At 36.3% G+C, this 27,913-nt stretch overlaps 2 protein-coding genes and 1 long non-coding RNA gene across 4 annotated transcripts; 2 read left to right on the forward strand and 1 right to left on the reverse strand.

The window, feature by feature from the left end:
- Nucleotides 1–69: 69 nt before the first annotated feature.
- On the reverse strand, nucleotides 70–4,278 carry LOC114526543 (glycerate kinase-like). 2 transcript variants are annotated; one of them, XM_028548158.1, is made up of 4 exons: nucleotides 4,219–4,278; nucleotides 1,750–2,016; nucleotides 1,144–1,515; nucleotides 70–1,014 (listed from the first exon to the last, which is right to left on the reverse strand). In XM_028548158.1, exons 2-4 carry the CDS (start codon nucleotides 2,008–2,010, stop codon nucleotides 238–240), a joined length of 1,410 nt encoding a protein of 469 aa, XP_028403959.1. In that variant the 5' UTR covers nucleotides 2,011–2,016; nucleotides 4,219–4,278; the 3' UTR covers nucleotides 70–237. The 2 variants fall into 2 exon arrangements, with proteins under 2 accessions (XP_028403959.1, XP_028403954.1); XM_028548153.1 differs by having other exon boundaries at nucleotides 1,741–2,016.
- On the forward strand, nucleotides 950–1,824 carry LOC114526559. The gene is made up of 3 exons (XR_003687346.1): nucleotides 950–1,078; nucleotides 1,466–1,652; nucleotides 1,721–1,824. It is a non-coding gene; the product is annotated as an uncharacterized LOC114526559 (long non-coding RNA).
- A 110-nt stretch (nucleotides 4,279–4,388) lies between the features above and the next one.
- LOC114528071 (inositol 1,4,5-trisphosphate receptor type 1-like) lies at nucleotides 4,389–27,278 on the forward strand. Its single transcript, XM_028549650.1, has 56 exons — nucleotides 4,389–4,752; nucleotides 4,875–4,945; nucleotides 5,074–5,189; nucleotides 6,479–6,565; nucleotides 6,952–7,056; nucleotides 7,160–7,213; nucleotides 7,363–7,461; nucleotides 7,757–7,840; nucleotides 8,330–8,476; nucleotides 8,823–8,918; nucleotides 9,917–10,071; nucleotides 10,889–10,988; nucleotides 11,153–11,313; nucleotides 11,557–11,698; nucleotides 11,905–12,063; nucleotides 12,342–12,514; nucleotides 12,816–12,938; nucleotides 13,245–13,373; nucleotides 13,579–13,674; nucleotides 13,746–13,901; nucleotides 14,051–14,192; nucleotides 14,303–14,441; nucleotides 14,816–15,109; nucleotides 15,250–15,304; nucleotides 15,534–15,714; nucleotides 15,953–16,174; nucleotides 16,320–16,421; nucleotides 16,695–16,835; nucleotides 16,947–17,072; nucleotides 17,182–17,382; nucleotides 17,492–17,743; nucleotides 17,863–17,988; nucleotides 18,157–18,285; nucleotides 18,502–18,622; nucleotides 18,736–18,914; nucleotides 19,066–19,214; nucleotides 19,394–19,502; nucleotides 19,665–19,958; nucleotides 20,071–20,284; nucleotides 20,798–21,090; nucleotides 21,345–21,545; nucleotides 21,617–21,727; nucleotides 22,205–22,300; nucleotides 22,372–22,491; nucleotides 22,615–22,731; nucleotides 22,823–22,948; nucleotides 23,170–23,236; nucleotides 23,374–23,496; nucleotides 23,672–23,844; nucleotides 23,934–24,098; nucleotides 24,336–24,531; nucleotides 24,793–25,001; nucleotides 25,158–25,323; nucleotides 25,815–25,975; nucleotides 26,248–26,412; nucleotides 26,689–27,278. The coding sequence occupies exons 1-56, from the start codon at nucleotides 4,664–4,666 to the stop codon at nucleotides 26,782–26,784; spliced, it is 8,103 nt and encodes a 2,700-aa protein (XP_028405451.1). The 5' UTR covers nucleotides 4,389–4,663; the 3' UTR covers nucleotides 26,785–27,278.
- Nucleotides 27,279–27,913: the final 635 nt, after the last annotated feature.

A 27,913-nucleotide genomic window follows, 5' to 3' on the forward strand; every position in this document is an offset into this window, starting at 1 on the left:
ACAAACAACTGGAAAAAATAACTTTAGCTTTAAAAGCAGTTACAGTCAAAACTGATTTTACGTCCTCATTTGATTTTAATTGGAATTTAAATGCTGTAAAGTTTACAAAAACCTGAAAACTAGCAGAGACAAATTAAGCAAAGGTTTTTAGAAACCCTGGCCGGTTTCAGGCAGCGGCGCTCATGTTATTAATTTGTGTGTTGTGTTGTTGTTGTGTTGTGCCTTGTGTTGTCGATTTTACGATGACAACAAGACGTGCAAATCCATTACGTTTGTTCCAGTTAGTCCAGTGTTAACCAAATATTCCCCGTTTTCAAACTGAGTATAAAATGAAAAAGAGTCATTGTTTTTCAGATACATCATTGCGTTGAGACCTTGTGCTGTTGCCATTGTGATCATGTTGGGAAACGCATAAGCACCTGCAGCTGATGTGGGACCATCTTGACCGTCTGTTCCGGCACTTAGCAGGAGATAATTTCGTTTCATCGAAAATTTATTCATTTCAATGGCGGCAGCCAAAGCAAGTTCTTGATTACGACCTCCTCGTCCATTTCCATGAACAGATACAGTAGTTTCTCCTGCACCTAGGATACACAACGCTTTCTCTGACGCGCCAATTTCTTTTATTCCTCCAGAAAGCTGCTTTTCTCCCTCACAAGATATCAGTCTAGCATAGAACTCGCCAACATCCCTAGATTCACCACTTACAGATATATCGTGAATAATGACATCATAACCAAGCTTTTTTGCCATCCAAGATGCACCATCAACTGCTACTGTATTGTTGCCAATTATAATATTGTTGACGTGTGAGAAGTCAAGTTCTACAGTGTTTCGTAAGTCAAATTCACTGCTAAGGTATTTTATAACATTGACAGGCAAATCAAGACGAGCATTCAGTCTGTCGACAATCTCAAGACAATCTCTTTTTGTGGACGTGTCAGGAACGGTAGGACCACATGCTATGATATCCATAGGATCCCCAAGAACATCAGATAAGATTAAAGTGATAACCTGTCATGAATATCAAATAAAGTCTACATTTAAGATTTTTTGGAATCTCCTTCGACAAGTATATGTAAGTGTGGATATGTGCGCTTTTGGGGTATTCCTAATAGTGATACAACTCTCGAATATACATACCGATGCAGGATAGGCAGCTTGAGCCAATTTCCCTCCTTTGATTCTTGATAAATGTTTTCTTACCGTGTTCAATTCAACTATACTCGCACCTTTCTTAGATAAAATTCTTGTAGTCTGATTTTTTTCTTCCAGCAATATCTCCGAGACAGGCAAGGGGAGAAGAGCTGATCCTCCCCCGGATACAAGAACCAACAGAATGTCGTTTTCCTTAACACTTTCTGCAATTTTCATTATCTTAATCGCGGCACGTTGCGCGTTTTCATCTGGGAAGTTATCTTTTGCTCCTTCGATAATCTCTATTTTGTTTCCATTTGAACTACAGGAAGACTCAGTTGTTTGTCTGAATGGCTGATAGTTGGTCGAACTGATCGTCTAAAACAAAAGAATGTCTCATTTTGAAAGGGCCATTGAAATTCCGTTGTTGCGTGGATAAAGTGCTGTCTAAACAGGTATCACGAAAAAAATTCAATCCTAAAACTGACGCATGTTGATTGTCAGTCTTAATGAAGGTGCAGATAAATTTCATTATAGTCAATAAGCGGCCAATGAACTGAAGAACACCCACACTACTTTTTAGGAAGGTATCTTTACTCTTACCTCACTTACATTCTGCGTGCCAATTGGCACACTTGCGACACCTTGGACAATGTGGGAACCAAGAACCTTCTCAACGGCCTGAACCATGCCAAAAACAGCCTTACCAAACGCCACCACGTGAACATTATGATTGAGATGGTATTCTTTGTCTTGTATAAAAAGTTTATCACGTGAAACTTTCAATGCCTCCAATGTCAATTTACAAGGCGCCACTGCTCGAACACCAGCCATGAAAATCTTAAACGCATCTTGTTGAAGTTTCTGCATCATTCATACCTACAAAATTCAGGAAAACCCAACGCTCAATCCTTTAAGGGATTTTGATAAAGTTAAATCAGTAATATTTTAAAGTTAGTTGCTCTGTTTATTATTCACTACAAGTAGAACATCACTAATTCCCTCTTTATTTCCAATGTCTCTGGTCTGTAGTTCATCCTACAAACTGATGTAGGTATAGTAGATACCTTCACCTCGATCTTTATGTTTTTCGATTTATTTAATAGACCTTTTTCAAAAAGAGCAAGAAGCCTGTTAGGAGTTACGCGAAAACAAGGCTAGTCAGGTTTTCTGCTGTCAAAATTTCACGAAATAACTTTAAAATGCAGCAAAGCCAAAGAAAATCTGGCTAGCCTCGTTTTCTCGTAACTCGAAACAGGCTTCTTGCTCTTTTTCGAATAGGTCTCATTATTTCCTATTCGAATTCTATGTCGGATTATGTCGCCGGGATATTTTTTGTGCGGTTGCGGTGGATAGACGGCAGAAGATCGTTAAGTGGGGGCATTAATATATTCATGTTAGCAGACCATAAAAACACTTAGTTTCAAAATGATCTATAAGAATGCTGAACGTAAACATTTGAATATTACTGCCCCCCTCTCCCATTTACAGTAATGATCTTCCGCGGTCTATGTGGTGACGTTATTAACGAATATTTGTGACGAACTCCCTCAGCGTTATGGGGCATGTGGCAGGAAACGGTCGCCCCCACGTGGTACTGTGCTACTTTTTCACGAGAAAATAAAAGTCAGTTGATCAAAGCACGATCAAACATCACAATAATCCGTGATGGAAAGTGATGTGTTAATTTTTGGAAGTATTTGCACTGAAGTAAAGGGCCTGAGTTAAGGGACCGAACTGAAGATTTTCCGTTATAAATATGCGCGGTGTGCCTACAAAATACAATTTTAAAACACTAATTACAAGTTAAGAGAGCTTGTGGGCGACACATCACACTGTTAATTCGCTTCACTAAATCACTAACATTCCAATAATTTCCTTCATTCCAATGTCTTGGGGAAAGATTAGTTTACAGCAAAAGTCTCCTCTGGCCTTTGCAAAAGCATGGAGTGAATATGAGTACTGTAGAGAGCCGGAAAGGGTGAATAAAATAAGAAGATATTGTGGAAGCTAGTTGCAAGGTTGTGGTGCATAGATCCACCTTCACTTTAATCTACAATACTTCACTTTAATCTACACTTTTTAAGGGAGCTATGGCCTAGTATGCAAAATCTTATGAGGTGAAGCAAAGACTATATTCACATCCTAAAAAGGCCATAAATGTAGACATTGATCACTGTCACAGAATAGACTCACTGATTAATTAACTGCAACATATATAATCTATTGGACAGATACAGAGTATTGCCTATGTGACATCTTGATGGCAACCTATAGTCTCATGCACTCATTTCAGCTTTCGATCATAGAGTTTGAGAGATTTTTAAAACAGCCTTGGTTCATCAACTTTATTTTTGAGAATTTTCAAGGAAACAGTATCCTGTTTACCAATTGATCTTGCTTCATCTCATACTTATTGTTCTTGATGGGGGTATCTCCCTTGCACCTTTTCTGCTAGATCATGTCAGAACATAGAATGATAGAAACACTAAACTTGACTATACATGCAGGTGAATAAAATGCTCATGATAGCTCATTCATTCAAAATTGGGCTTTGCCAAACTAGCCATGAGCCAGGGCATTGCTCTCATCCCACTCATATGCAATGCAGGATGTGAAAAAATATTTGAATGTCTCTATTGATGTGTTCAAACTAGCTGCATCCCATAAGTCCACATATACCAATCAATATATGTATAGTACAGTCATTATGTTTTGTTAGTGTTAGAGGTTTTGAAAATGATTAGGAGGGTTTCAGGGAAGGAGGAGATGATCAAGGTAATGGGAAGATTTGATCATAACAACAGACAAACAGAGGAGATGGTTGACCAACATGCATTTATCCCATTCTTTTTCAAGAGAGCAAGGAGCACTACGAAATGATACAATCTTTTTTGCATAGGTCGAACTCCCTCGCACACTGTCTGCGGTTTGTTCTTTCCTAAGCTGGGCTGGGCACATATACCCCATTCTTTATACCCCAAAATAAATATTACGCAAACTCAATTATCCGGTATATTAACTAAAAAACCAAAAGAAAATAATTGTCTATCTTTCTCAACAAAACAAACGTTATTATACCTTGTGAATCTTCGAGAAATTGTTATGAAGAGAATTCAAATGTCTCAATGCAATAAAGTTCCAGGAAAGTTTACCTAAAAAAATCTAATTTTCTGACGCTGATTGGTCAAAATAAATAATGATTCCTTATATGGAAGGTGTCAGCTGCCTAAAATTAGAATTAAAGACTGTAGGGACGAATTTGAATATTCGATGCGATCTTTGTCGTAAACCACTAAAGCTGGCTGCTACATTGCTGTAATTGTTCGAAACCAAACCACAAATAACTTCTATTAACATGAATTTAAAGATGCGTTATACACAACATCAACTACCAAGATGTTTTTAGCATACACACTTGGCGAATTGTAGCTAACGCTGCCGTCAACAGGCAACTAGACGTGGTGCGGCTGCACAAGGAAGTTACGAAGCCCTTGTGTTGTACTAAATTCATTAATCTGTGAATATGAATTCGACGACAAGTGTTCTCCACATTGGAGATATAGTATCGTTGTACACTGAAGGATCGGACAGTGGATTTCTCAGCACATTGGGGTATGTTAATCACGCAAACGTTTTAAGGTCAACATAAACAGCACTTTACAATGTATATTTATAAATCTTGTGTGACGATCACTTGTATTTCGAAGTCTTATTATAATGTTGATTCTGTCAAGATTGGTTGATGATCGTTGTGTTGTACAACCTGCTGCGGGGGATCTTAGTAACCCGCCGAAAAAATTTCGTGGTGAGTTTTACAGCAAGACTCATTCCATATTATATATTGCAATATATCCCTGCGTATTTTTTTAATAGGTTTTTAACCCTTGGCGAAGCACCTGTTGTGTTTATAGTGAATATTTTTTTCATGCCTAGATTGCCTCTTTAAAATATGTCCTATGAACAGATATTCGGCACAGAAACAATTTTGGAAATCAGCTAAACCAATACTCTCAACTGCTAGAGACACTGTATTGTTGACAAAATTACATGTGAGTATATGTAAAAAAATAATGTTCTTTGGAAGTAATTATTCTGTCCACAATGTTGCATATTAAGACATGTAATGTAAATCAATTATGCATACTACACTGTCATTCTATATTTGACTTAAAAATATTAGGTTTTTACACTTCTTAGCAGCCTTGTGATTGTGTGGTTTAACAACTTGAACTTTTTTCAATACACTTCTCTTAGTTCTCTATCCATTTAGTTTTGATTTGCACTCAAACACAAAAATATTATCTTTCGAATACATATAAACATGTTATGTCAGCAGTGTGAAAAGCAGCCTTCATGGCAGTTTTTGGCTAGATATTTATGGCAAATGGTAAATGTTGTCCTAATACAGACATTTTCCATGTTTGTCTCAAATATAATTAACTTGGATTTGAATGAGCTAAAAATTAGCAGTGCATGGCTGTATTGTAGGCTGAAGTGCTGTCATATTTGATGTTTCCAAGAGATAGACAGATTGTGATGTTATTAGATAACAATGGAAATTCGAAAGATTGCAATAGTGAGCTTATTTCACTGTTTTAACACCTGGGGGTAAAGTTCAATAGGTTAAAGGGTGTAATTGCAATTGCCAATGCTCTGAACCTATTAGGAGAGAATAGACCTTTCCCCTTTTAGCTTTCAAGAGTGCAATATGTGTGACGGTAGTTGATTATCAGCAACTTTGAGTTGCAATATCGCTCTACTTAGAAGCGCTTTTGTTTGTAAGGAAACTTCGCCAATTCTTTTTTCCTCTTTGTTAAACTAAATCACTCCTGAACATGGCGAAATCACAACTTAAATTGACCTTGATAATCAAGTAGTAATTAAGGTTGGTGATAGGAGAGGACTTTGGTTAAAAAATATAAAGGTAAAAAATGGGGTGTGTATAATGCAAAGGAGAGGCAAAGGCAATTTAAAATATTAATGGTATAGAGTATTTAAACCATGTGAACCCACTTGAAGTATCTGCAGGATAGACCCATGCTGAACTGAGTATTGAAAGCAATTTATTCCCCAAAGTATGCACTCATTTCTAAGTTGAGGGTGTCTAACCCTGCAGCTTACCAAAACTTGCTTACCAATGGGGCCCATTGGCAATTGGCACTTTGCAACATTTTTAACATTTTACTAATGCCATATTACGATCCAACTTAATAACTGCTGAAACTTTGTTGTCTATCTCCAAGCTTTGTGAATTTTTATTACTTAATTGTGCAGCCATTCTTTTTCAGTTTTATGCCATGTTTGTAAACGTTCATAGATGATCATTGATTTTCTGTAGCATGCTGCAGAACTGGAGAAGAAACAAAATGAATCTGAGAAGAAAAAGTTGGTAGGTCAGGTTGTCAAGTATGGTCATGTTATTCAGGTAATTCTGCCATTGTGTTACTAAATTCAAGTAATTCAGTCTTTAAAAATTAGCCCTGTAAACATATAAAAATCTTCCTCTGTACTGTAACCAATTACCCTGATATCTGGGATAGTTACGAGGGGCCATCACTTAAAATAGGTTATTGTGAGCGTGACAACGAAAAACCCTGTGTATACGAGGTTGATTCCAGCGATTTTACGTGAACCGTCAATACAATTCGTAATATCATGTTATTAAAACCTTGTGCAAGATTCTACCTAAAAATATTTGATACGATATAGCTACGACTATACTAAGCGATCTTCTGCTATTTTAATTGTTCATAGCGATTCAATTTAGACTTCAGCATATTGGCTAATGCAGCGTGTATTTTTGTTGTATAGATTTTACATGTAAAGAGTAATAAATACCTGACTGCAAACAAGAGATTACCTGCACATTTGGAAAAAAATGCGATGAGAGTAACATTAGATACAACAGGGAATGAGGTGATACATGGCTATGGGCTATAATATCCATTTTTATATACTTCATTTTGTTTTTACAATGCATTTGTTTGTCACCTTTCTTCATCTTTTACTTTTTTTTTAGGGCTCGTGGTTTTATGTTTTACCTTTCTACAAATTACGATCTCAGGGCGACGATGTATGTAATTATTTCAGTTGCACCGAATAGCCAGGATAGGCATAATTGCATTTCAAAACAACAATTAAACTGAACGCCGCAATCACTGAGAGTGTTTTTTATAACAGAAATAATCATTCGGCAACAACTATACCGTGGTTATATTTTAGGTGGTTGTCAATGATAAGGTCATTTTAAGCCCTGTAAATGCAGGTCAACCTCTCCATGCTAGTGGGAGTGAGCTGATTGACAATCCTGGTTGTAAAGAGGTAAGAAAGATTACACTATATATATATTCATTAAGATCTCTGCGTTTATTGATGTTACGTAACAACTACTTTACATTGCAATCTCTGCGGCATGCCGGCAATACGATAATCAGGCAACTGTAGTATTTCAAAACTTTGAATAATAAATAGATGGATAGAAAATTTGGATTGTGCAAAATCAAGTCAGTTCAATAATTTCTTCTGCTATATATATAGCTTGATGTGCGTACCAATTAACAAAGTCGGTCCCGTCTGTAATGAAAAAAAAATTAATGAAATATTTATCCTTTTCCAGGTGAATTGTGTTAGTTCTGATACAAATTGGAAGGTATCATTATTTCTTTCATTCAGAGAGAACAACGAAGAGACGTTAAAGGGCGTAAGTAGCTATATGGCACAAATCGCCTTCTCTAAATAAAATCTTGAAACAATATATATAGTGAATGCATTGACATTGTGGTCCCTGTAAAATGAACAATATTCTGCCCTAAGAATGCCAACACCGTGCGTTACTTTAGAACTTATTTATTTAAAAGTTCAGAGTTGCAAAAGAGTTCAACCTTCCTCCGGTAGGATTTCAAGTTTTGAAAACACTCTTCAAAATGACGTTAGCTATACATCACTGAGTCAAGTGGCAACCAGCATAAAGAAATATTTGTTTTTTTGGTACACGCATGTGATCATTGCATGCATGTGCCAATTGCCATTCAAAGTAAACCTTCCTCCGGGTGGTACCCGCGTACCCGCAGGTTTTTTGCAACTCTGTAAAAGTTTAGTTCGATTTCCTTATTCTGCATGATTTAATCCTCAGAGACCATACAAACCTGGATCATACAAACCTCTTATTTACTTTATCGTTCTCCTATAGGGTGATGTCGTTCGTTTATTTCACGCTGAACAGGAAAAATTTTTGACAATGGACGAGTACAAAAAGAAATCATTTGTATTTCTGAGAACAACAGGCAGAACTACAGCAACATCCGCCACAAGTTCGAAAGCGTTATGGGAAGTTGAGGTACATTATTGCATACAAAAAGAAATGGTCTTGGAGATTTCTATTTGTTTTCTATGTTCACTGATTATTTCATCTCAAATACTCATGCATATGATTGTTTACATACAATACGTAATTTATAAATGAGTTGCATATAATTTTATATGTAATATCATTTAACTTAATAATCCTTAAAGATACAGGTATAGTTCATGGTATGGTAGGATTCCCAGTACAATTATATTCACGAGTTTACGCATACTCTCCTCACTATGAGAACTGAGAAGATGCAAAATTTTTATTGTGTAACTGATTGTATAAATGCAAAGCGCTGATATTCATTTTTTTTTATCAATTGCATTTTAAGGTTGTTCAACATGATCCTTGTGCTGGGGGAGCTGCCCACTGGAACAGTTTATTGAGATTCAAACATTTGGCCACCGGTTACTATCTTGCTGCAGAGGTAAATGTGATTACTCATTTTTGTTCATATATACCAGGATTCGACAAGCGTTGCTCAATTATTTTTCATGACATGTATAGTCCTTCTGTTGTACACGTACTCTGGTTTATTAGGCAGTTAGTGATTCATCTTATTGCATGTGACTTACGATAAAGTTATACTATATATAGTTGCAAGTACCCCTGCTGTTCTTACTATATTTTACATGCAGTATATTGCGCTCTGTTGAATTGGGCTCTTCGTGCATCTCTGTATTCAGCTATTGCGAGTTGATAACGCGATGCATATTAACGTGATAGATAAGTATTGATGCGACCATGGATAATAAAACACATGAATAATAATGTCTTATAACTATCCATGATGCGACACAAGCTGTTGTCTTCCCATGCGTCCAATGAATCGGGGATCCATTTGAGGGGGGAATTTCTGGTGGGGGTGAGTATTCAAAGGACCGATAATTTTTCATGAGAGACCGACCCCTCCACTCTATCAGAGGCACACTCATATGATGCTAAATTATAGGGTAAAGTTTTCAAGACGCCAAGATAGTGGGTGTTCAATATTTTACCTAGATTCTTCTATTTCCGCATACTGTTCTTTACTATTCATTGTATATATTTAACGTGTAGGTGGTGTTGTTTTGTTAAATTTTATTCACGATATTCGTGTAAAAAGTAAAAACATCCAACTTCGGACCGATTATAAATTCTTGTTAGGAATTAATGCTCCATTATTGTGGGTGTCACCCATCCACCTGGGATATATTGTATGATTTCGGATTATTATTGCACTGCTAGCCATGCAAGCTGCTAAGACAAATGTAAACGTCGATTGTGAGACCAGTGTAAACCACACATAAATCATGCATGATAATCAATGCATTGCATTCTGATCTTTTATTAACTGCATACGCATAGTCACAAAATTATTTTTGAAAGAATTCCTAGTATGTGATTTGTTTTTATTATATAATTTCGTCGGTATCTTTTACCAAGGTGGACGATGATGATACAAGTGATCCTACCAGAAACAAGCTTCGCGATAATTCTCCGGTATTTCATTTAATTCAAGTTCCACACAGCAACGATATTTCATCGATATTTGAACTTGATCCGACTACTATGGCACGTCCTGATAACTTTGTACCCAGGTGAGGTTCTAATTTTCAATAAACCCAGCAGGTGTTCAGTTTCCTTGACAATAACTAAATATCTTATATGGCGAATGTCTTAACCTCCTTTCTTATATCTGTTAGTATTATTTATTAGTGAGTACAACTTAATTAAAATCGAATTATTGTTATGTCTATATATGCTTTCAATTATATCAAACAATATCCTACTTGCATGCAGCACAGCAATTTCTAATCTGTCCTCCTGTACACTGCATAACATCGCGATAAAAATCAACAGACGCGCCTTTGTAAAATTTGTTTGACGAAGAATCGTTTACAAAATCGTATAACGTCATTTGGTGTAAGCTTCACACAGCAAAAATGTGTCCAGGATTTGCGAAATGTAATTGAGAAGAATCCTTCAAATATCATATACCTTATATATACACTTGCAAGACTATACACAACTGTAACGTGCATGCGCAGTAACGCGATAATCTATGTATGGTTGCATGCGTCATTTGAAGCTATTGCAGTGGCAATGAATTTAAGCATGGCGAATTACCTTGTGTGTCAAGCCACGATTTAAATTAACCGATAACAAGCCACCAGGCCACACGAATATATCGACGTATTGTACTTTTCTCTTGCATTCTTTCGGTCTCTCCCGCAATGATATAATCAGGAGGGTTTTGAAGAACCCAAACTCCCGCAGAATTTTGGCGGAACAAGAATTAAATGGAAACACTCCATTCCCTCTAGGCCCTACGCAATTTCTCGTTTTTCCTAACCTCCGTGTTTTGAGTTAATATGTATTGTATATATAAAGCATGTTTTATCATTTCTTTTTCAGGTCTTCATACGTCCGACTCCGTCATCTATGTACAAATACTTGGGTTCATTCAACGACAATTCCAATTGATAAGGAAGAAGATAAACCGGTCATGCTGAAGGTAAAGAACAAAGATAGTTCATTTTCTAGCAGATCTTCACTATTGTTGTTAAATCTTCGTTGTTATCTTCGGACAATCCTACCTATGCTTGAAGGAAATTAGCCACGTTTGAGATATGAAGCTGTCGGAGCGAAATCTTGAACAACAATTGCTTTGTTGTATAGATTGGAACAGCCAGTGTTCGAGAAGATAAAGAAGCCTTCGCAATTGTTCATGTTTCACCGTCCGAAGTTCGAGATTTGGACTTCGCTAATGATGCAAGTAAAGTTTTAGGTGAATTTGCACTTCGCATGGAAAATGGAAATGTGAGCCAAAATGACAGGAGGTAAGCCTCTCTTGTTTGCTGTTTGGATCGCACCGGAAATTTAGAGGTTTTCTTTATCTGATATCCGACTTGGACTTTATACGGGTACGAAATCTCGATAAATAAACTTATCTGGCTTTCCCGGTTTATTGGGTAATCTTTGCATGAAACACGACAAATATTGTACACAATTCATGTCCGTAATTACGTCGCAGTATATTATGTGCTGACTGATTGGTTAATTAACAAAGGCTTTTTTGTTAGGTTTGTGACGAAATTGTTAACGGACTTGGCCCATTTCGTGACGGACACTCAAGACTCGGATGCAGATCCGCTATCAATATCTTGCCAAAATCCTGACAGAGACCGACAGAAATTGATGAGAGAACAAAATATTTTACGAGAGGTACGATTTCGTTCAAATGATTCCGAAAATATTTAAAGTCGAAAATGACCAGGCCAAGGCCTAGTAGCTGATACAAAGAACATTTCACTGATACTCTGGTTCTTGAATCACGCATTTAATCCATTTAGGTTTAGGGTAACTTATAGATCAACAGAAATTCCAAAAGGTTTAGTTAAATAACTCATTTCAAAATTCTTCATTGACAGATTTTCCATGTTTTGAAAACACCATTCAACAAAAAAGACGAAGAAGCCAACTTAAAACCTGAAGATTTAGTAAATCCCAGCAACGCCCAACTGCGTCATATTCTACGTCTGTGTTATCGTGTTTTAAAATATGCTCAACAAGATTACAGGAAAAACCAGGTTCGTACTGGTGAAGGTTACACTGCATGGAATGTTTAGTTATTTTAGTTGAAGCGCCAGAGGATTCCTTGTTTGCGAGAAAGTTCCTAACGTTTTTTCAGACGGCGTGAAAAATTTGAGAGGCGTAAAATAGACGTAAAAGAGACGCGTAAAATTAATATTTAGCACACTCTATGTCCCAAAACAAGGACAAACACTTATCGTGTGCATTGTATAGACTCCCTTGCCGTTTTTCAGATCACTGTTATTGTGAGTGACAATGTGTTACACTTTTCTAGGAATATATTGCCAAACAGTTTGGTTTCATGCAAGCTCAGATTGGTTTTGATATAATGGCTGAAGACACAATTACAGATTTAGTTCATAACAACAGGAAATTATTGGAAAAACACATTACTGCAACTGAAATCGAAACTTTTGTCAGCCTTGTCAGGCTAAAAAGAGAGTGCAGGTAGCTATCCCGACTGTTTATGGTGTGATGACAGACTATAACTAGTGAACTGAATAATGCTATTAGTAAACAAAACACATAAAAATAAACATTGAAATGGAACAAAAAAATTTCGCTTAAAGATTTTTATATCGTTCAATAAGGGTTTTTGATTATCTAAAGTCTTGAACTGTGCACAGCCATGCAGGAATATACACACACATGCAAAAACAGCAAGTTAAACTTTAACCCGTGTTGGCGTTAATCAGCTTTGAACAGCCGGTTTCTTTAATAATATGTTTACGTTTTTGTGTGTTTGTAGATTTTTGGTGTATTTATCAGATTTGTGCGTTTCTAACAATACTGCAATTCCAGCCACTCAGGAATTGATCTATAAGTCAGTTCTTGAATCATCTTCGAACTCTGATCTCCTCATAAAAACAAGGTAAAAACATAAAAACCGGGTAAAGTGAATAACTATATATAAGGATGAACTGATACTTATAAAGCAACAGCTAAGCTACACTAAGGAGCAAGATAACAAATGTAGAAAGTTTGCTTCATGGCCCTACAGACCTATATGCATGAGTGTAGCCTAGCTGTATACACCGCGAGGAAAAGGTCTGGATACGAGGATGCCTGTGGATGAGGAACATCCATGTTATAACATTATTCATTTTGAAAGTTCGTCCCCCAAAAATTTTTAGATTGATTGACGCCGTAACTTATCTAACAAGAATCTCGATTTCAGGATTATAGACGATGTTGTACATGTTGAATGGTGTACACAGAACGGGACAGTTCAGAAAAGTCAGCATGAACTTGCTGAAGGTTTTAAGCAGGGCAACAAACAAGATGTCGAAATAATGAATTTTTACAGGTAAGTCAGCTTGTACCAGCTAGGGTGCATGGCTATGCAGGACTGTAGCCATGCAGGAGAGATCTGCTTTGAAGAGGGCTTTGAGTTTAGGCTCGCCGGTTATGGTAGTTAATGGTGAGAGTTCAATCTTTTCCCTGGCATATATCGTCACTCTCACATAAATTCACAACGTCACTTACCATGTTGGAATTGTTTTCTTGTTTAGACATCAACTTAATCTATTTGCGTACATGTGCTTTGATCGACAATATTTGGCGATAAATACTTTGAGCGAGGAATTAGATGTCGATCTTATTCAAAGGTATTTTAGAATTGTTACGTACAGTATCAAAAATTTACAGCATGACTAATGCAGTAGCTTCTTTATTCAAGGTGTATGGCAGATGAAGAATTACCCTGTGACCTTCGAGCAGCATTTTGTCGTCTCATGTTGCACATGCACATTGACCGAGATCCACAAGAACAAATAACGCCAGTAAGATATGCTCGACTTTGGTCGGAGATTCCACTTCAACTCAGTATCGAAGAGTACGTATTCTCAGAATCATGTTTTTGAATCATATTAAAGGAAAAAATGGGTTTACTGAAAAACATCTATTTCGGGTGTATAGGAATGGTAGTATCTTATGGAAGGCTGCTCTAGGATCATTCCTCAAAAATTCGTTGATTTTTTTTAGTTATGACAAACAAGATATTTTTGGAAAGAGAAACCGCGCAAAGTTTACGAACACTGTCGATTTTGTTGAAGCATATTTGCGGCAAATAAGTTCAAATATTTGGGCGTTTAACAACAAAGAACAGAATAAACTCACATACGAGGTTTGCCTTTTTTTTCAGATGGTCATGAATCATGATAATGAGACGAAAGTTATATTATATCTTGGCCGTATCAATGTTTAGTATGAAGACAAGTTCTTTTTGTTTGTCAGGTTGTTCAGATAGCTCGACACTTGATATATTTTGGATTCTATGGTCTGAATGATTTAATAAAACTCACAATGAAACTCTTGGCAATCCTGGATGGTGAACAGCGCGCGTATGATAGAGCTAATGCCGTGAAAATGAAAAGTATGTCATTCTTAGTTAGGACATTTGTATTAAGGATATAATTTGGAGGACTTTTTTGACAGCTACAGTAATTGGGAGCACTTGTGAGCACTAAAAACATGCGAAAACGTTGAAAGTGTGTACAGGGTGTCTCAAAAAAAATGCAACATCTTAAATATGCAACAATATTAATATTGTTCGGGTTTGCACCACAGTTCAGCTAAAATGACTTTTAGCATTTTAAATGAAGGATTAAGAGCCATTTTCAATTCCCAGAGGTGCTTATCTATTGTGCTTTAGAGCTGTATTGATGTCTTGCATATTTAAGTGGTTGCGTTTTTTTTAAGACACCCTGTATATGCATGTGTTTGTGATATTTATTTCTCTTTCTTTAGCCTCGACAAAACGGGATGTTTCGAGATCTGTCAGTACAATAGGTACCCTCATGACCCGTATGGTACTGCCCGGGGCCAAGGATCCCTGGGGATTAATTACGTCGGCTGATAAATTGAACAATTTAAAAAGTTCGGATGTCGAGAAAGATCGTGTTGTGATGGAAACGAAAGTGAAAATTATTGAAATTTTGGAGTTTATTTTGAACGTTCGTCTGGATTACAGAATTTCAAGTCTGCTGACAATTTTTAAACGAGAGTTTGATATTAAAAATGGCAGCGCGGTAGGAAATGAAGGTGAAAACAAGAAACAACAACTTTATTTCATATTCTTAGTTTGACTTCTGGCAGCAAGCGAATCGTACACCATGCATAGAATATATAGCTGTAAATGAACCCGCTATACCAATGCTTATCGAATTGGTTTCTTGTTTCAGGAATTGATCTAGAACGTGTTGGCATGCAAGCAGAACAGCTATTTGGAGGCCTTGGGTAATAATTATGCTATATATATCCAGATTCAAAATCTCATTTATAGTGTAAAAGATGTTTTTTCCTCTCCCCTATGCCAGGTGTTAAGCAGACAACACGACACACTTATACTCTTTTTAGAACGTTACTGCATGGGTCCTTTCCCTTGCATGACTTATTCTTTTACTCGCTAAATCACTTTCCGTTGTGTATTTGACTGCGTCTAACCATAAATATACTTTTTTAATAGGATATGTATTGTTGGAGCAAAAACACATGACCTGGACTTTGATGGAACAGGTGGTTGCACATTCCTTCGTGTACTGTTATCCTTGATTATCCATGATTATCCTCAACTTGTCGTTGGAGCCCTGAAACTTTTGCTGAAACACTTCAGTCAAAGACAAGAAGTACTTCACGCTTTCAAACAGGTATGTTGTATCATGCAAGAGAATCCATGTTTCGTAAAGCTAAAAGGTCGAAATCAAAAATTAATCTTCCGCTGTTATCCAACAATTGAAACCATGCATGTATTCTCGTATAAACTTAAGGAAGACTTATTATATATGTTAAATTATGTCACCCTTGTTTAAAGCTCTTAAAAAAAGCTAGAAGGTGATGTATACACTAGCTGATCGTCTATTAGCTGATCGTCGATTGCATTGGTAGGTCCAACTTTTAGTAACAACCAAGGATGTTGAGAACTACAAGACTATAAAAGAATCTTTGGATGAACTGAGATTGTTGGTTGAAAAGTCAGAGTTGTGGGTGTTCAAAGATAAAAAGAGGTCAGACAAAAAAAGTGACAAACGTAAAATAAGTACAGTGAAAGATCAGTCGAAAATTGATGGAGGCGTTCTGCAAGATTTTGGTGAAAATGTTGACCTGCAGGTGAAGATCTTTCCTTATCTTTTTCTTACTATGTGCTTTGCCTGAAGAAATGTGAGACTGAGAAGAGATATGGTCATACTTTAAAGGATATTTTTTGTTATAACCATTCAAATTGTGCTATAACTATATTCTCTTAATTTTCTAGTCGTATCGCCCACGACTGGGAAGTGAGGAATCTTTAGAAGCAAATGGTGATAACTCTAATGGAGACGCCAGCTTTTTAACAAACTACCAAACTATCAAGAAGGTAATCTTTTGCTGATAATGTCTCCTTGCATGTGTATATATTTGATTATTATTAATACATTCGACATTGATATATATTTCGCTAACAGTGTGTTCGTGCATGGTATGTCTTATATTAGATATTTTGTCACATTTTGATGCACCAATTTGTATAGTTCGGAGTTATTGGTCGCCAAGACGTTGTAGAATTAAAACAATCAACTATTGATAATACGTTTTCTTTTTTTAGCCATGTACAGTAGCTTAGTACTTTGAATGCTTTTCTTTCTTTTAGATTCTTGAACACCTTTGTGCATTATGTGTGACCGAAAGTCCAAATGGCAAACGAAAAAACAATAAACATGAACAAAGGTTACTTCGTAACATGGGAGCTCACACGGTCGTTGTGGAACTTTTGCAGATTCCATATGAAAAGGTAACAGACAAATGCTAGGCAATATCCAAAAATATGGTTCTTTTACCTTTTTTACTTCATATTTTCTGTCATAATTGTTTCACATAACATTTGGTTAACCTATTTATTTAGAAAAAGGACATCTACATGAAAGACGTGATGACATTAGCTCATCAATTTCTGCAGCTATTTTGTCTTAACAATAAACATAACCAAGCAATCCTTTATAAACATCTCGATCTCTTTCTTGTTCCAGGGGTAGGTTTCAATTGTATTTATAAATTCAGAATGATTTCGCTCGACATTTCCAGTGCGGCAAAGGGGAAGCATGCATGCAATGTTAATGCAGAATTATCTTCCAATCTAGCTTCACGAAGCCCAAACTCTTCAACATATTTTTCAAGAAAATTTGTCTTTATGTAACGACGTCCCAGACAAAGTAATTCATCATCTGGTACGAGCCATTGAAACTGAAGGTCGCCAAGTTCAGTATTTAAAAACTTTGCAAACGTTAGTGAAAGCAGAGAACCAAGCCGTAAGGAAATGCCAGGATTTTGTCATGGTTGAGGTATCAGATAAGAACTATTACTATTGTTGCTGCATTATAATGTTTTTAAAAGTTGTTTAAATTGCCTTTTGCAACTTGTAAAGACCGTGATTATTCCTTTTTTGATTAGTTTTTGAACGCTGGAGAAGAGGTTCTGTTATTTTTTAACGAGAAAAAGACGCAAGAGAAATTCTTTGAACAGATGAGATCAGAAAAAGACAATCTGAGTGAATCCGGTTCTATCGCGTATCACATCAACCTTGTTAAGCTGCTGGCCACTTGTACTGAAGGAAAAAATGCTAATACTGAAATAAAATGCCATAGTTTGCTTTCATTGGATGATATTCTGAGGATTGTTGTACATCCAGATTGTCTGTCTGAAGTAAGTTAGGTGATATATTAACTGGATTATAATAAACTGTGAATCCATGCACCTCTCACTTCTTACCAAGACTTCTTTCTTGTTTTTTAGTATTGTACTTTTTTACTACCATGTTTCAGGTAAAAGATGCGTATATTTACTTCCTCATTCACTGCTACGTCGACACTGAAGTCGAGATGAAAGAAGTGTACACAAGTCACCATATTTGGGCATTGTTTGATAACTTCTTATTAGACATGGCAAGGGTAAGAACCATCCAACTACAACAGTTAAAATGATTTTACGGCACAAATATAATTTTACTATATGTTATTTTACTATATGTTTAAGTAATAATTGGAAGTAATTCTTGCATGTAAAAGATGAAGTATTTCAAAACTGCACGTGCAAATATATTTTTCTTCACATTACAGATTTACACGACTGGTTTGAACAGACGACAAGCAGATGCATCTTTGGAAAATTACGTCACTTCAACTATCATGAATGTGATTGCAAACTTCTTCACATCACCGTTCTCCCAATGTAGTACAGCAATTGACGTTAGTAAACATTTTTGCTGGAATGAAAGCATTTAAAATTATAATTTTCAGATTAGATCATGGAATAGTATGATATTCACTGTTAAACTGTTCAACTGATTTTATTTTATTCGTTTGTGGGCAACTTTGTAAAGCGACCTCCATGCGCTAAATCCTAATTTCCTAGCGTTATGAATGTCTGCATGATCGACAGTAACGCACCTTTATGACTTTTAGGCCCATCAACTGGTGTTCGTCAGAATTCTTCAAAGTGTTTATCGTTTATCCCAATGTTCATCACTAAGTGGTACTCAGAAATACAACGTTGAAAGCTGCATCCGCACTCTCTGTGACGTAGGTAGGTGAAGTAGATTAAGGGGGATCCTGGGGGCTTCCAGCATTGCACATGCATAGCGGTTTAGACTTCGAGTAGTCAGTGTTTCTTCCGAAATCACTATTTCATTTTTTTAGCAAAGACACGCTCTATTGCCATTCCTGGGGATTTGGAAAATCAGATTACCATGATGTTTAATCAAACTGTAATGATGGCAAAAAGTACACAAAAGTGGTTGAGTCATGGCAAGAAGAAAGAATCAGTGGTCAGTAAACCGATTCCTAAAGACTACAGAAACATTATTGAAGGTCTTCAGGTTAGTAAATAATAAAGTACAAATATGTTTCTATGAAAATTGGGCTGTGCTCTTTCAAAATGAAATGTAACGCAGATCATCCTATTTATTCAAATTAGCGACTTCGTTGCAAAGATTCCCCCGCACTGTAATAATTTTGAGGATTTTTTAGGACATCGTGTGTTTGTTGGAAGAACAATTGCGGCCTCTGATCCAAGCAGAGGAATCGGTGCTAGTGGATATCTTGTATAAACCTGAACTCATGTTTCCTCCAAATTCTGCTTGCCGGTCAAAGTCTGAGAAGGGAGGTTTCATTTCAAGGTATGCTGGTTTAACGACATGTCGGAGAGTTGTTATCACAAGTTACCTGCCTGAAAGCTTTGTGCTCTTCGAATTTATCATTACTGATGTTTTTGAAACAAAACTTTTACATTAAAAGTTGTGCGTTGGTATTCGTAATTTTACAGTGACGAATAACTAGTATTATGAAATGTATTTAGGTTGATAAAACACACTGAACAATTGGTGGAAGATGAAGAAATTTTATGTATTCAAGTCTTGCAACATCTGAGAAATATGGTCGAGAGAGAGACACGTTTCGGACGTAAGGTAAAATGACGTATATGACCACGCTGACCAGAATATAGATAATATCGCAGTCCAATTAAGTACAGAGCCTGGAAACAATAAAGAAGCAGGATTTAATTTCCTGTATAATGTTTTCTTTTTCTTTCTATTCATTCCCATTCAACATTGTGTTTACTTTTTCAGGCTGCTAATTTGAGATCATTATTATTGAAACGATATTTTGGTGCCAACTACTCCAAGATAATGGAAGCATCAGAAGAGAAAATTTATCAAACTAAAGATTCTTCAGTTCGTTCCGAAAAACTGGTTCTTAAACGAGCAGGTGTAACCTTATGTGAAATGCAGTGTCAATTAAACACTTGTGGTGCTACGGATCTAGTTATTGATATTATTATGAAGAAACCCAGCTATCCTGTGTTTCTGGAATGTATAAAACTCGCTATTTCATTACTTGAAGGTGGAAATCATTTAATACAGGTATTGATCATATTGTAATATTCACATTAGCTTGTTTATGGATGAAACGTACAGTCACACCAAAGCAGAAAATGTACTACACTATTGCTTATTTGCCTTTTTTTCTTTTTAGAGGTCATTTTTTGGTCGTTTCATAAATGGAAAATCTGAAGCATTTTTCCATAGTGTTCATGATAAAATGAAAGAAGCAGAAATTGCTATAAAAAACAATATGACGGTCATGGCTGAAAGTAATGCTGGGTTAGAACCGAGTGACACATCTCAAGGTAATGCACAACAAAATATTGCCAAATCATCATCTGGAAGAAAAACCACGGTGACAACAGGTACGAGATTATTACATCGATACTACCCGTCTACCTTCAACGGCGAATAGGTCAAGAATATATAATATACTTTCATATATATTTATACATGTTGTAAAGGTTGAACTTTAGCTCTATCCACTGTTTAAGCTAAACATGCTTCGTACAACCGGCCAATGACAATGCTGATGTCAGTATAATTTCACTCACAAATGAGCATTCAATCATTTCTGGATGTGGTCATCCAAACGCAGTATAACTATAAGGGTCTAAAAACCAGTAGACGACGATTTTTTTCTTGTTTTCTCAATCATTTGATTGTATTCTGGTGTATATGGTGATGTTGTTTTGGGAGAGTCTGGCTCACGACACCCTGTGCATCGGTGACATCTTTTTGGCATCCTGAAAATCTTCATGCATGCATTTTGTTGACATGTACCAAAGTCGTTTAATCAAAGTACACGTTTAATGTTGAAAATTAAAAGTATTGTTGTTCGCTTTGTTCAAATTATATTTCATCTTAAAATGCTATAGGTTTACATGCGCTGCCTTCGTATCTCAATATGAGTGATGAGGTCAAGGAGCAGCTGGCCGATGCTGCTACGCACACAACCCGAGCTTATGCAATGGTTCGTCGTAGTCGTCAACCTGATGCTGACACTGAGCAAGGAAGAACTGGAGTATCTTCAGAAAACAGATCTCTCGTATCTGCAAGATCACCGAGGGCTATTGGGGGATCCAGTGTAGCCTCGAATGAAGTTCTCCTGGTTAAGCCGATAATGAGATTTTTGCAACTTCTTTGTGAAAATCATAATCGTGATCTACAGGTATGGAATTGACTTGTAATTATGTTTCCGCTCTTGCATGCCTGATAGCTAACAGCAAAAGTTTCCGACATTGTGTACGTCAGCACTCGCTATAAAACGACACCTCACTTAACCAAAATGTAGTTCGGAATTTTATGCAACCGACGTCTGGGATAACAGCTCAAATGAAAAGAATTCTTCTTCTCTTGTGCAGCGCCAATAATTCATCACCCAGCAGGGCACGGTCAACCTAACTGCTGAGTTTTTTGTTTTAGAACTACATACGGGAGCAAGACAACAAAACAAGCTATAATTTAGTTCTGCAAACTTTACAATTTTTGGATATCATTTGTGGCAGCACATCTGGAAGCCTGGGTCTTCTAGGCTTATATATCAATGAAGATAATGTTGAGTTGATCAATCAGTGTTTGGAAAGTTTGACTGAGTACTGTCAGGGACCATGTCCTGAAAATCAGGTATATTAATTGTTTAGGAATATTAATGTTTATATATTTTCAATTTATGTGCAAGCGTTTACGTATTTCAGAACGACATTGCATTGCATGATTCTAATGGTGTGGATATCATATCTGCTTTGGTGGTAAACGACATCAATCCTCTAGCAAAACAACGAATGGATTTAGTATTGGAGCTCAAGGTAAACTATTGTTTATTTCGGTTTAACAAAGGAAAATTTAATTACAAACGTATGGATAACACACACAAATACTTATATAACATACACAAATTGTCAGGACCAACAGCAGGGTTGAACCCCAATAACAGTGGCCCGTACTATGAGGCAGTTTGACTCTTAGCACTTGTGTACTATGGAGGTGGATCACTAGCTGATACGCCACGTAAAGAAGGCACTATATACCGCATGGGACCTTTTTATTTTTTCAGTTTTATATACTTCGGTTACTACAGAAGTATGTGGTTACTATAAAATGACGTTTTCATGCAGTTGTCACTTATATTCTAGCTTGAAAAATAATTATCATAGAAAACACCCAATTCCAGTTGTCATGAGTAGTCTAATTAATCGCGTCAGTCGTAAAAGTTTACCCGCGTGTTTTAGTTACTCCCCAGAATTTTTTTATTTTAATAACCGAATAAATTGTTTCCTTTCCAGAACAATGCTTGCAAGTCGTTACTGGCAATTTTAGAGAGCAGAAACGATGGCGAGAATGCGGAAAGAATTTTGTGCAGTTTGAGTCCAAAACAATTGGTAAACATTAGTTGGTTTTACTTGCATGTGTTTATCGTTACGCAGTACGTTTAAAATGTTTAATGTTTTAGTTGGAGTCGTGCAGAAAAGCGTATGATTTTGAAACAGTCGACCATAACAACAACAATGATTTTGAAAGTGATATTTCTCCTCGTGATGTTGGACACAACATTTATATCTTGGCTCATCAAGTATGTTTTAAAAGGGCTTAACAAAGAAAGTTTAAAGCAGTCTAAGTATTGGGAAAGAATAAATAAGAGTGAGGATTCATCATTCGATACGTACATATTTTAAAATGTTGTTTTATGTCTTAGCTATCTCGCCAAAGTAAGGATTTAGCGTGTCTGTTAAGAGCTCCAAACAACCCTGAAGAAAACGAAGAGCCGGTTGGCGCCTTGGATTATTATTCACGCCACACGGCACAGATTGAGGTATTTACATGCAATGTTCAATTTTCACGTGAAGCCTTTAATAAACCACCGGAGACGCTTTATTTGCTAAATGAAATATTTACTTTTATAGATTGTTCGCTCAGATAGAATGATTGAACAAATTGTTTTCCCAGTTCCACAAATCTGTGAATATTTAACTGAGCGCAGTAAACATCGTGTGTTTAAAACGACAGAGCGAGATGAACACGGCAGCAAGGTAAAATAGTGATTTATTATGATGCATGTTTGTATATTTGTTATTTTCTCACTTAGCACTTCCAGCACTGAAGTCGTGTACTCTCTTCCTCTACATATTCCCAGTTTAGAGAAACTTTTGGAGTTGTTTTTGACTCTTTTAACATTAACAATGTACCTCGCCTGCTATAGCACATATAATAACATGTACTTTCAACCATGCAAATTTTAATGTTTTTTCAGGTCTCGGACTTTTTCTCCAGAAGCGATGATTTATTTAACGAAATGAAATGGCAAAAGAAGCTCAGAGGTGAGAAACTTCTACTCGAGTCTTCCACGGCAATTAAAGTTAACATTTTGAAATAAGTCCTTTTTCAAAGTCTTGTTTGCAGCATACAATTGCATAGGTTTTATATACTGTACGGATTCGGTTCCATTTCTTTGTAGGAAATAAGATGTTGTTTTGGGTCAGTAACCAGATGCTGCTCTGGGAACGAATATCAATGAATTTAGCTGTTTTAATAAATATCATGGTCGCGTTATTCTACCCCTTTTCTGGAACTGTGCGAGGTAGGAACAATGTAGTAATGATTTGTAGAAGAAATGTGGTCAAGGCCGAAATTAGGAACGACTGAAATAGATCAATTACCTCGATCAGTTTCTCAAGTGAGCTAAGTTATCGACTGAGCTAGATACGGCGTGCTGATTTCGTCTAATCACTTATAGTCCTTGTCTATATTTTTAGTGATTGATTACCATCTTTCACTTCTGGTGTGGATTGCTATGTTCATCTCATTTGCACTTATTATGTTTTCCTCTCGTCCTTCTGGTGTCAGGACATTTCTCTTTGCTCTAATTGTTCGTTTGTTCTTCTCAATCGGCCTGGAAGCCACTCTCGTACTTCTTGGGATCGTTAACGTAAGTTCCGTGTTTATTTTATTCTCTGTGACTTTATAGACTCGCAGTTAATGTTATAATCTTCTGGTGATGTTTAATCTTTTTTCTAGTTGCTTGCCAAAGGAGTATTTCTTGTTGGATTTATTGGCAATAAAGGATTGTTTCAACATGGACTAGCGAAAATTGCATCAGATAAAGATCTTCTATTTCATCTTTGCTATTTTGGATTCTGCGTCTTAGGGCTTTGTGTCAATGAATTATTCTATAGCTTGCTGGTAAGTGCATGTAAATTAAGTATATAAATTCTGTCACTATATACATTTCGTCGCAAGTAAATGCGTATGAAAACAATCACACTTATATTTCATAGTCAGTTGTGTTATAAACTCGGCGCGTGTACCTCACCCACCTACTGTACATATGCATATCTTTTTCTCCACTTCCTTAATTTGTATACCAGGTAGAACTTACCAGGGAGATAAAAATAATTGGAAAAAACTTCTGTCTTCCAGTTGTTGGACATTGTACTTCGTGAAGAAACCTTAATCAATGTTGTTCGGAGTGTCACAAGAAATGGACGATCTATCATCCTTACTGCATTACTTGCCCTTATTCTCGTCTATTTATTCTCCATTGTTGGATTTCTCTTCCTGAAGGATGATTTTTTAGTAGAAGCCGAGCCTCGGATGCCACGTATCGTTGACACAAGTAAGTCATATCGTTTAGACAATATTTAGTTTGGCGATTCGATTAAAGTGGCTGTGCACGACGAAATGAAAAATGCGCATTGCTGCATGCTTTTCATCCATGTGCACTATCCATCAGCAATAAATATAGGATCCCGTTAGGAATATGTTTTTCCTTTCCCGTGTCGTTTTCAACGCCTGCTTGCGCATTTGGCTATTTTACTTCCAGGTGTAGTTCAAATGTTTCCAGTCTTAACCGCTCAATTTTATTTACCTATTATAGGTGAATCAAGCGATGATAGTGGTGTGTGTTCAGCTTCGTCATCTTGGGAAAATCGCTATTTTCCGGTTCAAGATAATGATAATGACGTAGCTGACTCAGTTAAAGAACATGCTTGTGAAACATTAGCCCTGTGTATTCTTACAACATTGAATAAAGGCTTACGTAATGGTGGAGGTATTGGCGACGTGCTGCGTCCACCATCACTCAGGGTATGTACAGCGGCAGTTAATCTTTTTATTTCTATACAATATTTTTGAAAGCTACAAAATTTAATATCACTCCGCGCATTATTTCGGGTCTTATATAATTGTGCCTGGGCGAAACACTGTTCTTACAGATATATTTCATTCCTCCATATTTTTTAGGAGCCGATGTTTATTGGTCGTGTTGTTTATGATATGTTGTTTTTCTTTATCGTTATCATCATCGTTCTTAATCTGATATTCGGGGTTATTATTGATACCTTTGCTGATCTGAGAAGCGAAAAACAGAATAAGGAAGAAATATTAAAAAACACCTGTTTTATATGTGGTAAGTGCTTTATGGTTGTAAAAAGAGCACGAATGTAGTCTGCTTCAAATACAAGCAGAATCGTATCTCCCAAGAGATACTAATCATTGGTCGATTCAGCTTATTAGTTTTTGTGCTATTTTAAGTGCAATATTTAGCCATCATTACGTCATTTCGTTTTCATCATCGTTCCTACCAGCACGTTATAAAATAGACTCAATGCTAAAACGTCCACATAGAGAGATAGAATTATGTAAATTATATTCGAATTATAATTGAATGGTTCGTCAAATTTTATGGTAAGGTATAACGGTAAAATCTGAACCAGAACCCTGAAGGTGGTGTATTAGTGCAATCCCCTGTTGAAATGTCGTATTGTGCAGCGCTGGAATACCTGATTACAGACGTTTTCAGTCGAGACATGCATGACAAAAAGAATGATTGAGTCGTGAATTGCTTGCTCGGAATAAATGTAAAGGCAGTTTTTTATAGCATGACGCATTTTTCTGTAGGCTTGGGTCGTGCTGAGTTTGTAAACAAAGTTGTTTCATTTGATGACCACATAAAGACAGAACATAATTTGTGGCATTACCTCTATTTCATCGTTTTATTGGAATTAAAGAAACGAACGGATTTCACTGGACCACAAAGTTATGTTTATGGGTTGATAAAGGTATATGTATATATCGGGTGGTTTGTTTCTATACCCAATAGAGAAGGGGGATGATGTATTTGTTAGGGTATGAAATATGTGAGGAACAGCACTCACAAACACTTTTGGGAGAATTCCGTCAATACAATGATAATTTAAATTTGTAATTGGTCAGTTTCATGATTAACTTCATCCGGAGTAAGTTTTGTGTTAAACAACAACGTAAATTATATCATCGCTTAATATGAATAGTAAAAATATAATTTAATGTCGTCAACGTCATCTTCATATAGCAACGAAATCTAGAGTGGTTCCCTCGAATGAGAACTTTGTCATTAGCTGTGGACATTGAGGGAGAGTCTGAACAAAACGATGCTAAAATTTTGCAAGAAAAATTGGAGAATACGACAAAACAAGTGCTGGCACTTTCTACACAATTAAAAGAATTACGTGAGCAGGTAAAGACTTGGATTTATTTCTATGAGTGAGTGAATGAGTGAGTAAGTAACTGTGGTAGTAGTGTAGTAATAAAAGAATGGAAAGGAAAATAAAATAGGATTGAAGTTTTGAAAATATAATGGTGGTGAATAGGAGCTAGGGTATTGATAAATACAATAGCTGCTAAAAACTTATAAAACTGCATGGAAATGAAAAACAGATTAGATAAAATTGATAAGAATAAAATGATTGAAAGGAAGAAAAAAGGTAACCATGCATCTTCTTATTTTGTTTAGATGTCGGAACAACGTAAATATAAACAACGTCACAGTCTTTTTGCTCCCCAAACATCGCTAAATTACACTCTGAATGGCCTAATACCCCGAACGTAACAATGCAGAAATATATAACTGCCTTTTACAAAGCACGATTTCAAAATTGTATACTACAAATAAAATATCTAGTAATTTAATTTGACACAAGCATAATTAAGTTAATTCTTTTAAAACGTTATTTTTTTAACCTTAAAATTTATTACATGACTATAAAAAAGCACGCAGTAGTGGCCAGGAATACCTCCAGTGCGCATGGGCATTAGAAGTATAAGCAATTAGTATATCGATTATTTAATCAAGATGTAATTATTTTGGCAATAAAGTAAATAGTAAACACTGCCTTTTTTCAATAAACCTGTGTTTCATTGACATTGTTTGTGAGATACAACCATATAGGCAGCCCGGTAAATGCGGGTACCGCCTGCATACTATCTTATGTATATACGCATTGACTGGGCTGCCTATGGTTGGCATGCTATAATAAGCACGTATCATATCATATCAATCGCAAGTAGACTGGCATTGCAGTGACGGTCAACCTTGTCTTTGCCAACTATAATTTAGCACCTAGACGTATTTATCGTTTACAATTAATATGCAAACGTTTTTTTAAAACCATTTAAAAAACTCGCAGTTTGTGTTTTATTGAACACTTCTGTTCTGTCATGTTCACCCTCTGAGTCTGAGGGGGTGAAAATCCTGTATACGACCATAGTAGCCCAACAATCAGGTTTTTGATGAAACAAGACACTCTCATGACCGCTCGCTGCATTACGTACGTCACTCGGGTCACGTATATGTATGTATATAGTATATAATTACCTACGTATCTATAGTATAGGTAATTATATACTATATACGTGCCCGAGTGACGTACGTAATTAAGTCGAGTACGCAATCGAGTATTTTTCTTGATTGAAACAGATTAACTTCGTGCCCTGTTAGGCAGTGCGTGTCCATTTGCTCTTTTGGATGGTTTAATTAATGTCAATTAGACATATATGCTTGAGCAATGCATTCATCGGAATGACCTGTTCAATAAAATCATACAAACGAAGTGTAGAGAGTTACCTTTAAGACGTTTTTCAAGAAGACTCGTCAAAAATTTTATGAGCTTCGTAAAAATTTGAATACTGGCCTGAAACATCAACCCGGAAATATTACCTGAAGCCACGCATAAGTACAT

Source organism: Dendronephthya gigantea, unplaced genomic scaffold (genome assembly GCF_004324835.1).
Source record: "Dendronephthya gigantea isolate DGI-Jeju-01 unplaced genomic scaffold, DenGig_1.0 000001F, whole genome shotgun sequence".
Taxonomy (NCBI): Eukaryota; Metazoa; Cnidaria; class Anthozoa; order Malacalcyonacea; family Nephtheidae; genus Dendronephthya; species Dendronephthya gigantea.

Excerpts from the sequence above, each read along its gene's own strand:
- LOC114528071 (XM_028549650.1), top strand. The coding sequence starts at position 4,664 with ATGAATTCGACGACAAGTGTTCTCCACATTGGAGATATAGTATCGTTG. Across the intron at positions 4,753-4,874 it reads GGATTTCTCAGCACATTGGG|ATTGGTTGATGATCGTTGTG; the intron begins GTATGTTAATCA and ends GATTCTGTCAAG. Across the intron at positions 17,073-17,181 it reads ATCTCTTTCTTGTTCCAGGG|CTTCACGAAGCCCAAACTCT; the intron begins GTAGGTTTCAAT and ends CTTCCAATCTAG.
- LOC114526543 (XM_028548153.1), bottom strand. The coding sequence starts at position 2,010 with ATGATGCAGAAACTTCAACAAGATGCGTTTAAGATTTTCATGGCTGGT. Across the intron at positions 1,516-1,740 it reads GCACGCAGAATGTAAGTGAG|ACGATCAGTTCGACCAACTA; the intron begins GTAAGAGTAAAG and ends CTTTTGTTTTAG. Across the intron at positions 1,015-1,143 it reads AAGCTGCCTATCCTGCATCG|GTTATCACTTTAATCTTATC; the intron begins GTATGTATATTC and ends TATTCATGACAG.